This window comes from Salmo trutta, chromosome 19 (assembly GCF_901001165.1).
Source record: "Salmo trutta chromosome 19, fSalTru1.1, whole genome shotgun sequence".
NCBI lineage: Eukaryota > Metazoa > Chordata > Actinopteri > Salmoniformes > Salmonidae > Salmo > Salmo trutta.
Genome location: NC_042975.1, coordinates 50,911,462 through 50,928,854, shown reverse-complemented (window position 1 = coordinate 50,928,854; position 17,393 = coordinate 50,911,462). Strand labels below are relative to the sequence as shown.

The following is a 17,393-nucleotide window of genomic DNA, read 5'->3' as shown; positions in this document are numbered from 1 at the left end:
ATCTTACTGTGATTGTTTTCAGTTAAAATGGCCAAAAAGAAACAAAAATAGCTTCTTAGCTAAGATCAATTTCTCAAGCAAGAATTTTGCTAGGGACTCGTCTTAGTGGTTAGGGAAAAAAATTGTCCGAGAAGTTTGTAAATCTCTTTCTTATTGCTATATTAACTAATTTACTGCATGGTGATGTCAAAAAAGGCTGACATTTCAGTTGGTCTTTTCAAACAGCCCTGACACTAAAAGGGCACGGTCATATTTCTTTTCAAATTTCACAGTATTATTCCAACCTTATCGTGTGGAAATATACACTGAGTATATGAAACATTTAGGACACCTGCTCTTTCCATGACATAGACTGACCAGGTGAAAGCTATGATCCCTTATTGATGTGATATGTTAAATCCACTTCAAACAGTGTGGATGAAGGGGAGGAGATAGGTTAAAGAAAGATTTTTAAGCCTTGAAACCATTTTTTTATTTCATTTATATAACCTTCATTTAACTAGGCAAGTCATTTAAGAACAAATTCTTATTTACAATGACGACCTACCAAATGGCAAAAGGCCTCCTGCGGGGACGGGGGCTGGGATAGAAAATGTAATCAAAATATAGGACAAAACACACATCACGACAAGAGACACCACAACACTACATAAAGAGAGACCTAAGAAAAGAACATAGCATTGCAGCAACACATGACAACACAGCATGGTAGCAACACAACATGGCAGCAGCCCAACATGGTGGCAGCACAAAACATGGTACTAACATTGGGCACAGACAACAGCACAAAAGGCAAAAAGGTAGAGACAACAATACATACGCAAAGCAGCCACAACTGTCAGTAAGAGTGTCCATCATTGAGTCTGAATGAAGAGATGGAGATAAAACTGTCCAGTTTGAGTGTTTGTTGCAGCTTGTTCCAGTCGCTAGCTGCAGTTGAGACATGGATTGTGTATGTGTGACCTTCAAAAGATTTATTGTAAGTGCATTTGAACGAGGTATGGTAGTAGGTGCCAGGCACACCGGTTTGTTTCAAGAACTGCAATGCTGCTGGGTTTCTCACGCTCAACAGTTTCCCGTGTGTATAAAGAATGGGCCACCAACCAAAGGACACCCAGCCAACTTGACACAAATGTGGGAATCATTTCATTCAACATGGGCCAGCATCACAGTGGAACGCTTTCCACACCTTTTAGAGTCCATCTCTGGACAATAAAAAAAAAATGGAATAATGTATTTAACCTTTATTTAACTAGGCAAGTCAGTTAAGAACAAATTCTTATTTACAATGATGGCCTACCACTCTGCAAATGGGGGGGGGGGAGGTGCAACTCAGCAATATGAAAGTGTTCCTAATGTTTGGTATACTCACCGTATAGAAAACGCAGGAGAAATCATGTTTTTGACTCCAATGGGCCTTTAAGGAGGTGAGAGTAAGATAAAGTTAGCAATATAGACTTATGGTTGTGGGTTTAAGAGAGAGAGAGGGATATAAATTATTGTAGGATTAAAAAGACTGCAAAGGATGAGCTTTAGAGAAATCAGAAGTGGGAGAAGAAACGGTAGGAAGAAAAACAGCAAACGTGGGCTACGTTTGTGTAAAGCCTGTCGCATGCATCCCAGTCGAAACAGTTTGAGCATATACACTGCTCAAAAAAATAAAAGGGAACACTTAAACAACACATCCTAGATCTGAATGAAAGAAATAATCTTATTAAATACTTTTTTCTTTACATAGTTGAATGTGCTGAACACAAAATTACACAAAAATAATCAATGGAAATCCAATTTATCAACCCATGGAGGTCTGGATTTGGAGTCACACTCAAAATTAAAGTGGAAAACCACACTACAGGCTGATCCAACTTTGATGTAATGTCCTTAAAACAAGTCAAAATGAGGCTCAGTAGTGTGTGTGGCCTCCAAGTGCCTGTATGACCTCCCTACAACGCCTGGGCATGCTCCTGGTGAGGTGGCGGATGGTCTCCTGAGGGATCTCCTCCCAAACCTGGACTAAAGCATCCACCAACTCCTGGACAGCATCAATGCCTTCCTCTTGCAGGAACTGCTGACACACTCCCGCCACATGAGGTCTAGCATTGTCTTGCATTAGGAGGAACCCAGGGCCAACCGCACCAGCATATGGTCTCACAAGGGGTCTGAGGATCTCATCTCGGTACCTAATGGCAGTCAGGCTACCTCTGGCCCCCCAAAGAAATGCCACCCCACACCATGACTGACCCACCGCCAAACCGGTCATGCTGGAGGATGTTGCAGGCAGCAGAACGTTCTCCACGGCGTCTCCAGACTCTGTCACATGTGCTCAGTGTGAACCTGCTTTCATCTGTGAAGAGTACAGGGCGCCAGTGGCGAATTTGCCAATCTTGGTGTTCTCTGGCAAATGCCAAACGTCCTGCACGGTGTTGGGCTGTAAGCACAACCCCCACCTGTGGACGTCGGGCCCTCATACCACCCTCATGGAGTCTGTTTCTGACCGTTTGAGCAGACACATGCACATTTGTGGCCTGCTGGAGGTCATTTTGCAGGGCTCTGGCAGTGCTTCTCCTGCTCCTCCTTGCACAAAGGCGGAGGTAGCGGTCCTGCTGCTGGGTTGATTCCCTCCTACGGCCTCCTCCACGTCTCCTGATGTACTGGCCCGTCTCCTGGTAGCGCCTCCATGCTCTGGACACTACGCTGACAGACACAGCAAACCTTCTTGCCACAGCTCGCATTGATGTGCCATCCTGGATGAGCTGCACTACCTGAGCCACTTGTGTGGATTGTAGACTCCGTCTCATGCTACCACTAGAGTGAAAGCACCGCCAGCATTCAAAAGTGACCAAAACATCAGCCAGGAAGCATAGGAACTGAGAAGTGGTCTGTGGTCTCCACCTGCAGAACCACTCCTTTATTGGGTGTGTCTTGCTTATTGCCTATAATTTCCACCTGTTGTCTATTCCATTTGCACAACAGCATGTGAAATTTATATTGTCAATCAGTGTTGCTTCCTAAGTGAACAGTTTGATTTCACAGAAGTGTGATTGACTTGGAGTTACATTGTGTTGTTTAAGTGTTCACTTTATTTTTTTGAGCAGTGTATTATGATGACATTTTAGTTCGTTTTGATGTCAGGCAGGGGTTTTTTTCCCGGCTGTTCGCGCACACAACATTTTTTCTTGAGGAAAGTCGAAGTTCGGTAGCCAAAGTCTACGACCTTTCATAGGTGATTGGTCAACAGTAGGGGATGGGAACTTTGGACGGGATTCTTCCATTAAGTGTTTGTTGTCATTGAACGAGAGCACAGCAGCAGCTACGCCCTACTAGATTTCATGAAGTACTGCACCAAGTATCTTAGCTAGATGTAAAATTGTGGAACTAAGACATCCTCTGCAAAAATGTAAACATTACAGATCTCTTGATTTATCTTAGATCAATTCTGATAATTTTGAGGAAGCATTACTAGTTATGTTGTTGCACGGTGGCTCAAGAGCAATTAACAGCAGCAATATTGCCGTTTTCTTTCAAGTTTTTCAAGCAAAGGTCTTTAGGGAGTATGCGAGCACATACAGTCGCTTCACCTAGCCAAGTTCTGCTGGGCGCAAACCGAACCTATGTATGCGGATGACTCTTAAGAATCGACCCCTTTCTTTCAATTTTTGCCTAAAATGACATCCCCAAATCTAACTGCCTATAGCTCAGGCCCTGAAGCAAGGATATGCATATTCTTGGTACCATTTGAAAGGAAACACTTTGAAGTTTGTGGAAATGTGAAAGAAATGTAGGAGAATATAACACAATAGATCTGGTAAAAGATAATACAAAGAAATAAAACAACCGTTCTTTTGAAATGCAATATTAACATATTTGAAATGCAAGAGAAAGGCCATAATGTATTATTCCAGCCCAGGTGCAATTTAGATTTTGGCCACTAGATGGCAGCAGCGTATGTGCAAAGTTTTAGACTGATCCAATAAACCATTGCATTTCTCTTAAAAATTTCAAGACTGCCCAAATGTGCCTAATTTGTTTATTAAAGGAAGCGTTTCACCTTATTAAAACTAGAATTCAGTTCACGTAACAGTATTGAGGGACAGCTGTAAATGAATCACTAATCACTTGAAATCAAAAAAATTATTCAGAAATGACTTGTCAAAGCAAGAACATCCCTTTACAATGATGGTGAAAACATGGAGAAATTTGGGGGTTAAGTGGGTTAAAACCTTCCTAGAAGTCGTAAAAACATGACAAGGGACATGTTAAAATTGAGATTTTTGGCACTTTAGCAAGTCTTTATTGAAATAAAAAATCTGATTTATTTAATTTTCCATGTAGTCTATACTAAAGGGCACTTCATCTAATATAACAGGCTTTTAAAACGCAATATTGGTGTACAATTTCTTCTTAAAATATCAAAGGGACGCAAACTGTACAAAATGTATTAGCTGAACAACCCACCTACCCTGACCATTGGCCACACAGTCAGAACAGCACAGCAATCAACCAACCCACCCCTACTCTGTCCCTGACCACACAGTAAGAATAGCAGTCAACCAGCCCAGCACCATTCCATTTAGCCTTCTAGAACCCTTACAGAACACTGACCACAGAGTAAAGAACTTCAGACAGTCACCAACCAAACTGTTATAACCAAGGAGAATAAAACATCTACTGTGATTGGCTTCTAAAAGCAGGACAGTGTGTGCAGCAGCAGTGTTGACAGACAGGCAGACAGACAGTGTCCGCCAGGCAGCATGGTTTTCAAATGAGGGGAAATGAGAAAGTTGGTCACGAGGCAATTTACAGCTGTTAATTATGCAACGCAACCACTCTGCATATTTAACAACCTGCCTGAGAGGCAGTGATTTACTCCATATTGGATGTCTAAATGACTGTACTGTGGTGTGTGTGTGTGTGTGTGTTTGTCTGGTTCGCTTGCCTGCGTGCATATGGGGTCAGGATTCCGAACAACGTCTGAGACTTACCTCCTTGTCTGAGACTAACCTTGACAGCTATAGAGAGAAAGGGATCAACTGAAGTAAAGTTGTCTGTATTTACAGGCTATAACATAATGAAAGCTAATAGATTTTCCATTGAAGGTGGTTGGTCAGAGGAGGCATAATGTCACTGGCACGTCCATGAGGCTGGAGAACAAAGGAGACTGTGTAGCTTTCAAAGATCTCCCTCTGGGCTGCATCCAGCGTGCCAGTAGCCCTACTGTGCCTAAACAGACTGGTCCCAATACATTTGCCATTCTCTCTGGACTGAACCCTTTTACTGTGTCTTTTACTTGTTAAGATGGTTCTAAAACGTCCCAATTGGTGATGTTTGTATAATTTTAAAAAAAATTGGCAATAACTGGAATTTAAGCAAAGGGTGATGACGCAATATATCTAAAAAAAAATTCTCTGAATCTCACATTTCCATAATTGCTACAAGTTGGCCTCATTGCTAATGTATTCCTATAAAGACTGTTGATAAAAGGGTGGATTGGAATCTCTGTCTAAACCTTGGGTGTTTGCGTAGTGATTATATATCTTATATCTTCAGACTTTCACAGAGTCTGCCTGCTGCTACAGTAATTCAGCCCAGGAATGACAGTATTAGCAAACACAAGATGTTGTCTGGGGGATATGTTCAGATTAAACAGAACCAGAATGAGGCAGGGAAACACTCAAAGTGAAAAACATGGCAAAAATCACGAGGATATAAAAACCTATAATGGAAGATCTTATCAGCACAACAGATCCGTTTCTTCTTGCCAACTGATTGCTAAAAACTGCAAAGCTAAATCATTTGCGGATGCGGTATTGTGAGTGTACCCATAGATATCAGCTTTCGCTGCACACATAAATGAATTGAGAAGATCTAATGTCTGATAGTGAAAATGAGAGCAGTTGCAGGCAGCAGCCAACCAAAACAGTATACAGAAGCCCACCCTAAGCACTGGAGCATGGCCTGCCCTCACAGCCACATAGCAAGGCAGCATAACCTATTATGTGGCCATGGAAAGTGGCAGCTGTAGGCGGCTTTATATTCTGGAGTGGTGAGACGGTGGGGGGTGGCGGGGAGGGTTTAGAAAGTCCTGCACTCTGACATTCTATGTGAATTCCAAGGCATTCCAAACATTCCGTAGGCAGACTCAGAGGCCCCTGACACGCTCTCCAAAACCCACAAGAATGGAATGGACAGTGACACCATGACACACACGCATACGGAAAGTATTCAGATCCCTTTACTTTTTCCACATTGATCATTAGAAAACCCTTTTGCAATTATGTTAGCACAGCTGAAAACTGTTGTTCTGATTAAATAAAAAAAATTAAAAACTGTCCTTCTTTAGACTGGTTGAGTATCTGGAGCGTCAGCATAGGCGGGATCGATTACAGGCTCAAAATGGTCAGAAAACAAATAACTTTCTTCTGAAACTCGTCAGTCTATTCTTGTTTTGAGAAATGAAGGCTATTCCATGTGAGACATTTCCAAGAAACTGAAGATCTCTGACAACGCTGTGTACTACTCCCTTCACAGAACAGTGCAAACTGGTTCTAACCAGACTAGAAAGAGGAGTGGGAGGCCCCGGTGCACAATTGAGCAAGAGGATAAGTACAATAGTGTCTAGAAACAGATGCCTCACAAGTCCTCAACTGGCAACTTCATTAAATTATACCCGCAAAACACAAGTCTCAACGTCAACAGTGAAGAGGCGACTCCGGGATGCTGGCCTTCTAGGCAGAGTTCCTCTGTCCAGTGTCTGTGTTCTTTTGCCCATCTTAATCTTTTATTTTTATTGGCCAGTCTGAGATATGGCTTTTTCTTTGCAACTCTGCCTAGAAGGCCAGCATCCCGGAGTCGCCTCTTCACTGTTGACGTTGAGACTGGTGTGGGCCTCTGTACGCCTATTTAGATATTCCATAAAAAAATCTGCCGTTTCCAGGTACAATCGTTATTTACGTTATTTATGTCTACACTGTATTTCTGATCAATTTGATGTTATTTTAATGTTAATTTTTTTTGCCTTTCTTTCAAAAACAAGGACATTTCTAAGTGACCCCAAACTTTTGAACGGTAGTGTGTGTGTGTGTGTGTGTGTGTGTGTGTGTGTGTGTGTGTGTGTGTGTGTGTATGCATGCATGTATGTATGTATGTATATGTATATATATATATATATATGTGGCTTTTGCCTGATCAGTTTGGACAAAACAAGCCACAGATCTGGTTTCTGGGAAAGAAACTTGTTTGTTGTTTTAGCAATTAATGAATGTGTTTTCCTTCAAATCTCCCTTTGTTTTGACAGGATGACCTCTCTTGGAGGATAATTGACATATTTACATGAGTGAGTCTCCAGTTGAGAAGGGTATAATTTCCACAGCAGCACGTTCAGTCTCTATTTGTGGAACCAAACTTTGAGCCAACCCAGTCCATGCTGTCTTCAGGTCACTGATTTACTCTACTGCTATTCCTTCATGCTCTCTCTCTCCATTTCTTTCTCTCTCTACCTCCCTCTCTCTGTCCTTCTGTCTCTTTCCTCCCCTCTCTACTCCCCTCCACTACCTATCTCTCCCTCTTTTGATGAACTGCCGGGCCATACATAAGGGAGACTGGAGGTATGGGGCCCTTTGTGGGAAATGAATGGGAGATTGATTGCAGAGAGAACAGTGTTATACTTCAAAAAACCGAGTTGAGACCAGGGAGAAGGAAAGAGAAACAAGAGGGATTTGGTGGGAGATGAGCAGACAAGTACCACCTGGCACCTGTGGATATGTATGATGCAGTAGATTGATAGAAGAACTGATAGACAGAGTGACCGAACAGACAGACGGTGAGAAGCATGAAAATAAACAGACAGAATATGACTTTTTTGTTCCTTCTCTCTCACTTCCAAGAAGAGAAATACTTCCAAGAGCACATATTTTGTGCTTTACCATACAATAATATATGATATAGCTTCTTAAGCGAATAGGATCAATTTCACAGCTTTGGTTTAGCTTTTGCTGTTGGTTTCTGGATAACTCGTAAATCGTCTGAAACAGTGAAATATTACCTATGCAAGGCTCCATCTGAACCTCATCCTTCATACTAGGATTTCAAGCATGCAAAACAGAACAGAACATATAGCCCTATTAAAGTGATACACCACTCCGTTTTTATAGTTTACTGTGCTACTTGCATCGGCTCTCTCCTTCTCTCATCAAGCCCCACCCACTGTCACTCAATGAGCGCAGTTGTTGTTGCTCGACCACGAGATCATTTGCTGACCGTTCACTCTTTAGTCTGCATGATTACAGCAGATGCAACAATATGTTGATGACAACAATGCAGCTTTCCACTTTGCTTCCTAATATAAATCCTCAAGTGTTCCATAATTATACTATTAGTTTGTGTATCTTACTGTCTGCAAACAGCTAGTTTGTCTATTCTTATCAAGTTGCTAAAATAAATTGTGTTAGCTGCTTATGTTAATTGCTATTAATTTAGCTAGCTAGCTAATAAATGTACTGAGTCAATACAGCCTCACACAAGTGCTGGTGTAGGCCAGCATGTTGTTTGTGCAATGGTATCTTCTAAATCAGAGAGGAATAGGTGAAGCATGAATATGTTAGCTACATGAAGAAAGAGGAAACATTTATTGTAGCCAAAGATTATATGGTCCTACTCCCCTGGAAACACTGACCAACACTTTTGTTCCTACCCTGTCACAATAATGCCTCAAATGAGATCCTATTAGCTAGTATTCTAATTCCCAGCCTCTTGGCTGTTTCATGTCAAACAACACTGTATTCAAAGTGCCCTCTATTACATTTGAACTATAGAATGTTGCATTGTTGGAGCTAGAAACATAAGCAATTTGCTGCACCTGTGATAACATCTGCAAAACTGTGTACACGACCAATAAACATTGAATTGATTAAGAATGACAAAAATCATTCTATTTCCTTGATTCCAACAGTTCACCCAAAAGTGTTGATCTAAATCGCAAGTCAAATCGCAATTACAATATTTGGTAAACAACAAGGCCAACATTTTTTGCCCATATCGTGCAGCTCAACGTGGCAGTAAACAGAGTGTGCAATGCTGTCATCAAGGCAAAGAGTGGCTAAAATCTCATCAAATATACACTTTTTTGGTTACTACATGATTCCATGTGTTATTTCATAGTTTTGATGTCTTCACTATTATTCTACATGTAGAAAAAAAATAGTCAAACTAAAGAAAAACCCTGGAATGGGTAGGTGTGTTCAAACTTTTGACTGGTACTGTATGTCTTGCCACCCTAGGGTCATGCACACCTCATAATGTTTAACTTATGTTATTCGAAAACATAAAATACCAGCATACTGGCCAAAATGTGAAAAATATTGTGATATGTTATTTTGGCCATATCGCCCAGACCTAGGGTAGAATTATTAGCTTGCTCGCTCCTTTAGCTCAACCCACTACCGTGCCGCAATCATCCTAGAAACCCGGTAAGTATTCAGACCCCTTGACTTTTTCCATATTTTGTTACATTACAGCCTTCAAAAATTGATTAGGTACATTTTTTCTCTCATCAATCTACACTCAATAGCCCATAACGACAAAACAAAAAACGTTATTTAGAAATTTTTGCTAATGTATTAACATTTTTAAACAAAAAAAACGTATTTACACAAATATGCTATGAGACTCGAATTTGAGCTGAGGTGCATCCTGTCTCCATTGATCATCCTTAAGATGTTTTTACAACTTGATTGGAGTCCACCTGTGGTAAATTCAATTGATTGGACATGATTTGGAAAGGCACACACCTGTCCATATAAGGTCCCACAGTTGACAGTGCATGTCAGAGCAAAAAACAAGCCATTAGGTCAAAGGGATTGCTCCAAGACAGGATTGTGTTTGAGGCACAGATCTGGGGAAGGGTACCAAAACATTTCTGCAGCATTGAAGGTCCACAAGAACACAGTGGCCTCCATCATTCTTTTTTAATTTAACTAGGCAATTGAGTTAAGAACACATTTTTATTTTCAATGACGGCCTAGGAACAGTGGGTTAACTGCCTTCTTCAGGGGCAGAACAACATATTTTTACCTTGTCAGCTCGGGGATTCAATCTAGCAACCATTTGGTTACTGTCCCAACGCTCTAACCACTAGGCTACCAAACGTCTAAATGGAAGAAGTTTGGAACTGCCCAGACAAACTCAGCAATCATCAGGGGAGAAGGGCCTTGGTCAGGGAGGTGACCAAGGCCCTTAATGAGGGAAATAAGTATTTGACCCCTCTGCAAAACATTTTACATTTACATTTCAGTCATTTAGCAGACGCTCTTATCCAGAGCGACTTACAGTAGTGAATACATACGTCATACCATTTCATGCCTTTTTTTTATTTATTTTTTTGTACTGGCCCCCCGTGGGAATCGAACCCCCAAAGCATAATGTTTCCACCTCCATGTTTGACGGTGGAGATGGTGTTCTTGGGGTCATAGGCAGCATTCCTCCTCCTTCAAACACGGCGTGTTGAGTTGATGCCAAAGAGCTCCATTTTGGTCTCATCTGACCACAACACTTTCACCCAGTTGTCCTCTGAATCATTCAGATGTTCATTGGCAAACTTCAGACGGGCATGTATATGTATTCTTGAGCAGGGGGACCTTGCGGGCGCTGCAGGATTTCAGTCCTTCACGGCGTAGTGTGTTACCAATTGTTTTCTTGGTGACTATGGTCCCAGCTGCCTTGAGATCATTGACAAGATCCTCCCGTGTAGTTCTGGGCTGATTCCTTACCGTTCTCATGATCATTGCAACTCCACGAGGTGAGATCTTGCATGGAGCCCCAGGCCGAGGGATATTGACAGTTCTTTTGTGTTTCTTCCATTTGCAAATAATCGCACCAAATGTTGTCAACTTCTCACCAAGCTGCTTGGCGATGGTCTTGTCGCCCATTCCAGCCTTGTGTAGGTCTACAATCTTGTCCCTGACATCCTTGGAGAGCTCTTTGGTCTTGGCCATGGTGGAGAGTTTGGAATCTGATTGATTGCTTCAGTGGACAGGTGTCTTTTTTACAGGTAACAAGCTGCGGTTAGGAGCACTCCCTTTAAGAGTGTGCTCCTAATCTCAGCTCGTTACTTGTATAAAAAGACACCTGGGAGCCAGAAATCTTTCTGATTGAGAGGGGGTCAAATACTTATTTCCCTCATTAAAATGCAAATCAATTTATAACATTTTTAACATGCGTTTTTCTGGATTTTTTTGTTGTTATTCTGTCTGTCACTGTTCAAATAAACCTACCATTAAAATTATAGACTGATCCTTTCTTTGTCAGTGGGCAAACGTACAAAATCAGCAGGGGATCAAATACTTTTTTCCCCCACTGTACCATGGCTATGCCTCCATGGGATGACAATGCCCCATCCACAGGGCACGAGTTGTCACAAATTGTTTGATGAGCATGACAACGATGTAAACCATATGCCATGGCCATCTCAGTCACCAGATCTCAACCAAAGATTGTCTATTATATTGACAAGACAGCTCTAACAATGGAAATAGATGTCCTCAAAGATAGAAGGCAGGCAAGAGGAGGAGAGATCAGGTGGGACCATTCTAGCCAATGAAAGGACAGATACGTGTGTGAACAACAGGCCATGTTTGTATCTGTGCCACAATGGTGTCTGTGACAGCATGGGCAGCACCATTGAGGCTTAGTCCATTTTCTTCTTCATTGGCTGATTGCTACCAACTCATAGGAATCCCCACCCAGTTGACAACTTTAAAAAATGGTGGAAGCCCTCAATGGCAATGTGCATGGTAAACCGATTATATCCAGTGGCGACCCGTCATTCAGGGCAGGTGGGCCACATTTCATTGGGGGGGGGGGCTTTCCCGGTTTTGCATGTTATTTTGGCATTAATACGTGTCACATATTAGTTTGTAAACAATGTAGAACAAAATATATATATCATTGAGTTAATAAAGCCACATACAAACATGGTCTCTTTTTTTGTTTTCTTGAGTAAGGCAGCTATCTCAGTGCTTTCTGTGGTGGTGGTGGTGATGCAAGCCAGCAGAAAATACAGAGCGTTGCGACATGATTGGCTCAGTGTTCTGTCACTCATGGGGACAGTACATCACCGCCAAGTCTAAGGGTAGAGCTACATTAGAAGTGCCCATCCAAGAAGGCACAAGGTCATTGGCCACAGATAAAATTATGTCAAATCACGTTATATCTAGTGGCTTTGATTGTACTGATCATGTCAATATCATACTTAACTGCTTGCTGAGATATTGATCATCATGAATCAAGTCGACAATCTCCTGGCAAATCCTTTTTAATCCTTGTCATATGAAGAGAAATAATGAAGAAATGATAGATAAAACGCATCGGTGCTCATCGGCCATAAACAACAAGTTGGAAATCGCGAATTCAACAATGAGTGGTTTGGAAGGAATCAGTGGCTTGCAAAGCAATCACTAGCCTGCTATTTAGTGGATTAGCAGTGTGGTCACAAGTCTAAGATTAAAGGGTCTCTTTTCCTAGTTTAAATTTTTTTTCCACATTGAACATTGGCCATGCTGTCAATGAAGCATGATTTGTGCCGCGCTCAAAACAACAACTTAACTCAGAACTGCAAAATCTGACATCAGTGAGTTCAAGACAACTGGGCACTTGGGAAAACTTTCATTCAACTGAGAATTGTAAATTCGGAACTCGGGCTCCTTTCTAGATCTACGACCTGAAGATCACTGACATCATCATGATTCTACACCCCCCCCCCCCCCCCCCCCCCCGAGTTCCCAGTTGTCTTGAAAGCACCATACCTTCACAGAATGCCAGACTTTGATGACAAAGTTTGCCCACGAAGGACCGCCGCGCCACCTTCAAGTGAGCACAGCACAACAAGGTGAGTCCAAAAATGTCTTGTATGATGCTGCATAAATTATGTAATATGCCAGGGAGATATGTATACTGTAGCTAAGAAAGTAATAATAAGTGTATGTTGTGTAGTAAGCTGTTAGTAGCCCATGTGCCTCACCCTAATAATTTGGTCTATTTTCACCTCTTAATTTCACCTACTGTTCTGACTTGGTGGTGTACATGTAGCCTATAGACTGTTTTTGAGAAATGTAATCATCGAACATTGTAAGAGCTTTCATTGTCTGTTTATATGCCCCCTTTATTTATCCTACAGTTCTGACTTGGTGTACAGGTAGAAGACTAAGAACAGCCCATGTTCTGAATTCTGTTGGTGTACATTTCAAAAGTGCTGAACAAATTTATATTGACTACGTCCGTCTTAGCTCGCTCAATGTCTCTTATCCGCTTGTTGTCCCCTTATGCCATATTTTGTACACCGCGATTGTCAGTAGAAACCATATTTGTGTAAGCAAGTCAGCCATATCAGCTATGTTTTTTTTAAAGGCTGAATGAACTATTTTGCTGCCAGACAAGGCTCCGCTGATAGCCAGGTGTAGCAGTGGTTGCTGCCGTTGGGACTGCTGTTGGTACTCTGCTGTTGGGACAGCTTTATGTAGGCCCTAACAGTTTATGGGCACCGTTTGTCGCCATTATAGTGCAATTAATGTATTGTGTAGTGGCTTTGCTGGCATGCATCCCACAATATTTTTTTTTTGCCCCCCAAGATTTACATGCTAAAAATTGCCACTGGTTAAATCCATGATGATTCCTCTATCTCTATGACAGAAGGCATAACTCCCAGATAAGTTGTATTTAACGTCGCCGAAACACCACGTGCATCCAGTAATATATCAGTGCTTTTATAACTTAACCATTACAAAATGTCTATTCGATCAAATAAGCTTTATGTAGCAAATTGGCAATTACATTTTTTTGTTGACCAAATTCAACACTTCCTCATTGACCTCCATACAAAAATTCCTCACTTCATGGGCTTATTTTTGTGGACAAATTTAGGGTGGAGTAAAACCTCTCACTTGGCCTCTTCCTCTCTGTCTCAACCCAACTGAACACTTATGGGAGATTCTGGACAGCATTTTCCACCACCATAAAAAAAAACACCAAATGATGGAATTTCTGGTGGAAGAATGGTGTAACATACTGTAAGAATATGTTGAAGATAAATACACAACGCAGAGACAGAGGACTAGAGGTCAAAAGGACGAAAGGTCAAAAGGACGAGAAGTCAAGAGTAATAACGATCAATGGAAAGTGTTTTTTCTGTAATAGGGGATTAATGAGCAATGGTTCAGAAACATGGGAGGAATATGTCTTCTGAAATAGGATACTTGTTATTTGACCATTGGCTAGTTTTATTGCAAGGAATTCTTATTGGTCAACCACAGGCTAGGGCTGGGTTATAAAACTACATGTTGTCCCTTTGTTCTGGGGAGAGAATCACTGGAGAGAACCACTGGAGAGAATCACTAAGAGCATCACTGAGGACAGGGGAGCATGACCATCTACTTCCAAGCATGATTTGTCCTTTTTGAATACACCTATTTTCCTCCCCCTGATTTGCCTTGTGGTCTGTGTTATTAAAGAATAACATAAATTGCTAACAATACCTCCAATGGAGTTCCAGACACTTGTAAAATCTATGCCAAGGCACATTGCTGTTCTGGCTTGTGGCGGCCCAACACCCTATTAAGACACTTCATGTAGGGGTTTCCATTATTTGGCAGATGCCTGTATATTTAGTATTATAGCTAATATTCTCATTCTTGTCCATGTTGTTTTCATACTTTTTATGTGTATCGCTTTGGCAACATTGCCCTCGTCATTCATGCCATTAAAGCATACCGAATTTGAGAGAGACAGAGCGAGGATCCGAGGCCCTGATACGCAAGCATGAAGAGGTCACACTTAATCAACCCCAGTCCCCCACACTGGCTGAATGAAAATAGCGGTCAAAGTCTTTATACAGATGGAGGAGAGGGGGATGAGTGCATGAGGGGGAAGAGAAGCAGTATGCTCTGATTTAATGCTGAGGCCTTTCCTCTATAAGAGGCATTTTTCTTTAGAGGACACACAACACATGTTGAGTGTGTTGCATCTGGATCAGGAAGTCCCCACCATCACCACCTCATTTCTCTCTCCTCAGACCCCCAAGGTCCGAAAAATAAGACAAACAGTGAAACCAAGAATAACGTTGTGGAGTCGCTGTTCAGCCCAGCTTCATTCTATTAAATCATTCAAAGATAACATTCTACACCCATTGGTGGAGGAGTCAGTCTACTCATTATTGTATCTATCCATCCATCAATCCATCCTTCCACCCATCCAATCTTCAAATCACTTAAAAACCAAACAGCGCAATGATTTTAACTTACCCCCTACAAACTGGATGCCTCCGGCCACCCGTCCAATGGTCCTGGAGATGAGGTCAGACACACAGCAGCCCATCAGGGCCGTGAGGGACACCAGGAGCAGCAGGCCACAGCCCACCCCTGTCACCACCGTACAGATCCTCCACTCCAGACTGGGGATACCCTGAAACGAGGCGTAACGCCCGCACTGCTCCAGCATCACCGTGGCCTGGTGAACCTCATCACGCACCGGGTACGAGCACCGCCGGAAGGTCCCAAAGGAGACCGGTTTACCCATCTGGGACCCTAGGAGCCAGTATGGCATAAAGAAACCCACACAGGAGGCCGCCGCACACAGGAAGGAGAGCAGAGCCCACACCACGCCCGCACATGTCAGGCTAGAACCCATATCTCAGTATCTCAGTGACCAGCAACAACGATGACCCAAAAAAATGTTTTTTTTATTTTTATCCCACAGAAGTTGTTTGCTTTTATCAGCAGCTCTGTTGTTGATGAATAATGTCCAGGCTAGCACCAGCAGTGTTCCTCATCCAGCCTCTTCTCTGTACGATGACCCCTGGTGAGAGAGAGAGGGAGAGAGAGAAAGACCGATGGAGAGAGAGAGAAAGACAGGGAGAGATAGAGAAAGACCGAGGGAGCAAGACAAGAGAGAGACCGAGTGAGGGGGAGAGAAAGACAGACCGAGTGAGAGGGAGAGAAAGAGAGACCGAGTGAGGGAGAGAGAGACCGAGAGAGAGAGTTGGATTTGAGGTACAGACAGGAAAAACAACTATACTGTCACTGGATACATGAAGGTTAGTACCCCATGGGAAATAACATCAGATTAAGGGATCATAAACTATGAACCTCACAATTGCAAAACATCTTTACAATTTGGGCTAAGACTTACAGTGCTATTAAATAATGCAAGTGGCAACTCTTGACTTTGTTAATGTGCCCTTAATTTCAACGGGTGATTCATTTTAACAATACATACTTGTAATTATTGACATAGGTAATAATTATAATAGCTTCCTACATAATTACAATACTGCATATAAGCTTTAAAATGCAGACGTGCTAAGCCATAGCCTACTAATAATAACCCAAGGCAATCAAGGCTATTTTTAGAATGTAATGGCCTGACAAGTCTGCAGTGTTTATTTCCATAACAAAAGTTTCTAAATATAAACATAATTACCGCTCAGGCATAGATGTCCGTGTGTTCATAGATATTTCCTAATTCCTTTCATCTCGGCACCATAGGCACTTAATTTCGAAGCAAACATACATTGTGTCGAGCATTCTATTCTATTCTTGTAACGCAAGGGAAAGTTTTCAAAAATCTTACGTTTCAATTCCTCAACGTGATCCCAAACGTGTAGGTGAGAGGTGGATTTCAAAGTTCAATGTAATTGATAAAGAGCAGAGCAACAAGACTTCAATAAAGTGCCCACCGTCGGTACAGCTCTCGTTTATCGAAAAAAAAATATCCAATATGTCAAACTCGCTCAGTTACTATAGGCAAAGCGGTCCGCGTTCTGGAGTTAACGGGAAACTGAAAACACCTCTGTCCCAATGCAGCGACCAGAGCAACATTCCTTGGCTTCGAAGTGAGTGACGACGACGTCGGCTTGAACACAATTATTCTGTGAGCAGCAGAATGAGGGTTGGTTTCTGTTTGCCTACTGCGGTTGCAGCTTGGTCTCATAGACTAGACGTAACACAGTACATTTAAATCCGGAACAACCAATTTAGTATGTTACATATGGTATGGTTACATGAGACAAAATGTTATTTAAGGAAAAAACGAACAGCCTGGTCTCAGACTAGACGTAACATAGTAAAGGTAAATCCACGACAATCCAATGTATATAATATGTTACGTTTGGTATGGTTACATAAGACAGAAGGTTACTTAACAACCCTCCAGACAAGCTTCAATGCCATACAACTCTCCTTCCGTGGCCTCCAACTGCTCTTAAGTACAAGTAAAACTAAATGCATGCTCTTCAACCGATCGCTGCCCGCACCTGCCCGCCCGTCCAGCATCACTACTCTGGACGGTTCTGACTTAGAATATGTGGACAACTACAAATACCTAGGTGTCTGGTTAGACTGTAAGCTCTC

General features: G+C 42.0%; 1 protein-coding gene across 3 annotated transcripts in view; it reads right to left on the bottom strand.

Moving 5' to 3' along the window:
* LOC115154942 (LHFPL tetraspan subfamily member 6 protein) overlaps positions 1–16,943 on the bottom strand; it is a 60,899-nt gene extending 43,956 nt beyond the window's left edge. The window contains exons 1-2 of one of the 3 annotated variants that reach the window (XM_029701664.1): positions 16,615–16,943; positions 15,288–15,840 (exon numbers count right to left, since the gene is read on the bottom strand). In XM_029701664.1, coding sequence (XP_029557524.1) covers positions 15,288–15,672 — 385 coding nt within the window. In that variant the 5' untranslated portion in view covers positions 15,673–15,840; positions 16,615–16,943. Of the gene's footprint in view, positions 1–15,287; positions 15,841–16,464 lie in introns of all 3 variants that reach the window. The other 2 variants (XM_029701663.1, XM_029701662.1) reach the window with 2 other exon arrangements.
* Positions 16,944–17,393: the final 450 nt, after the last annotated feature.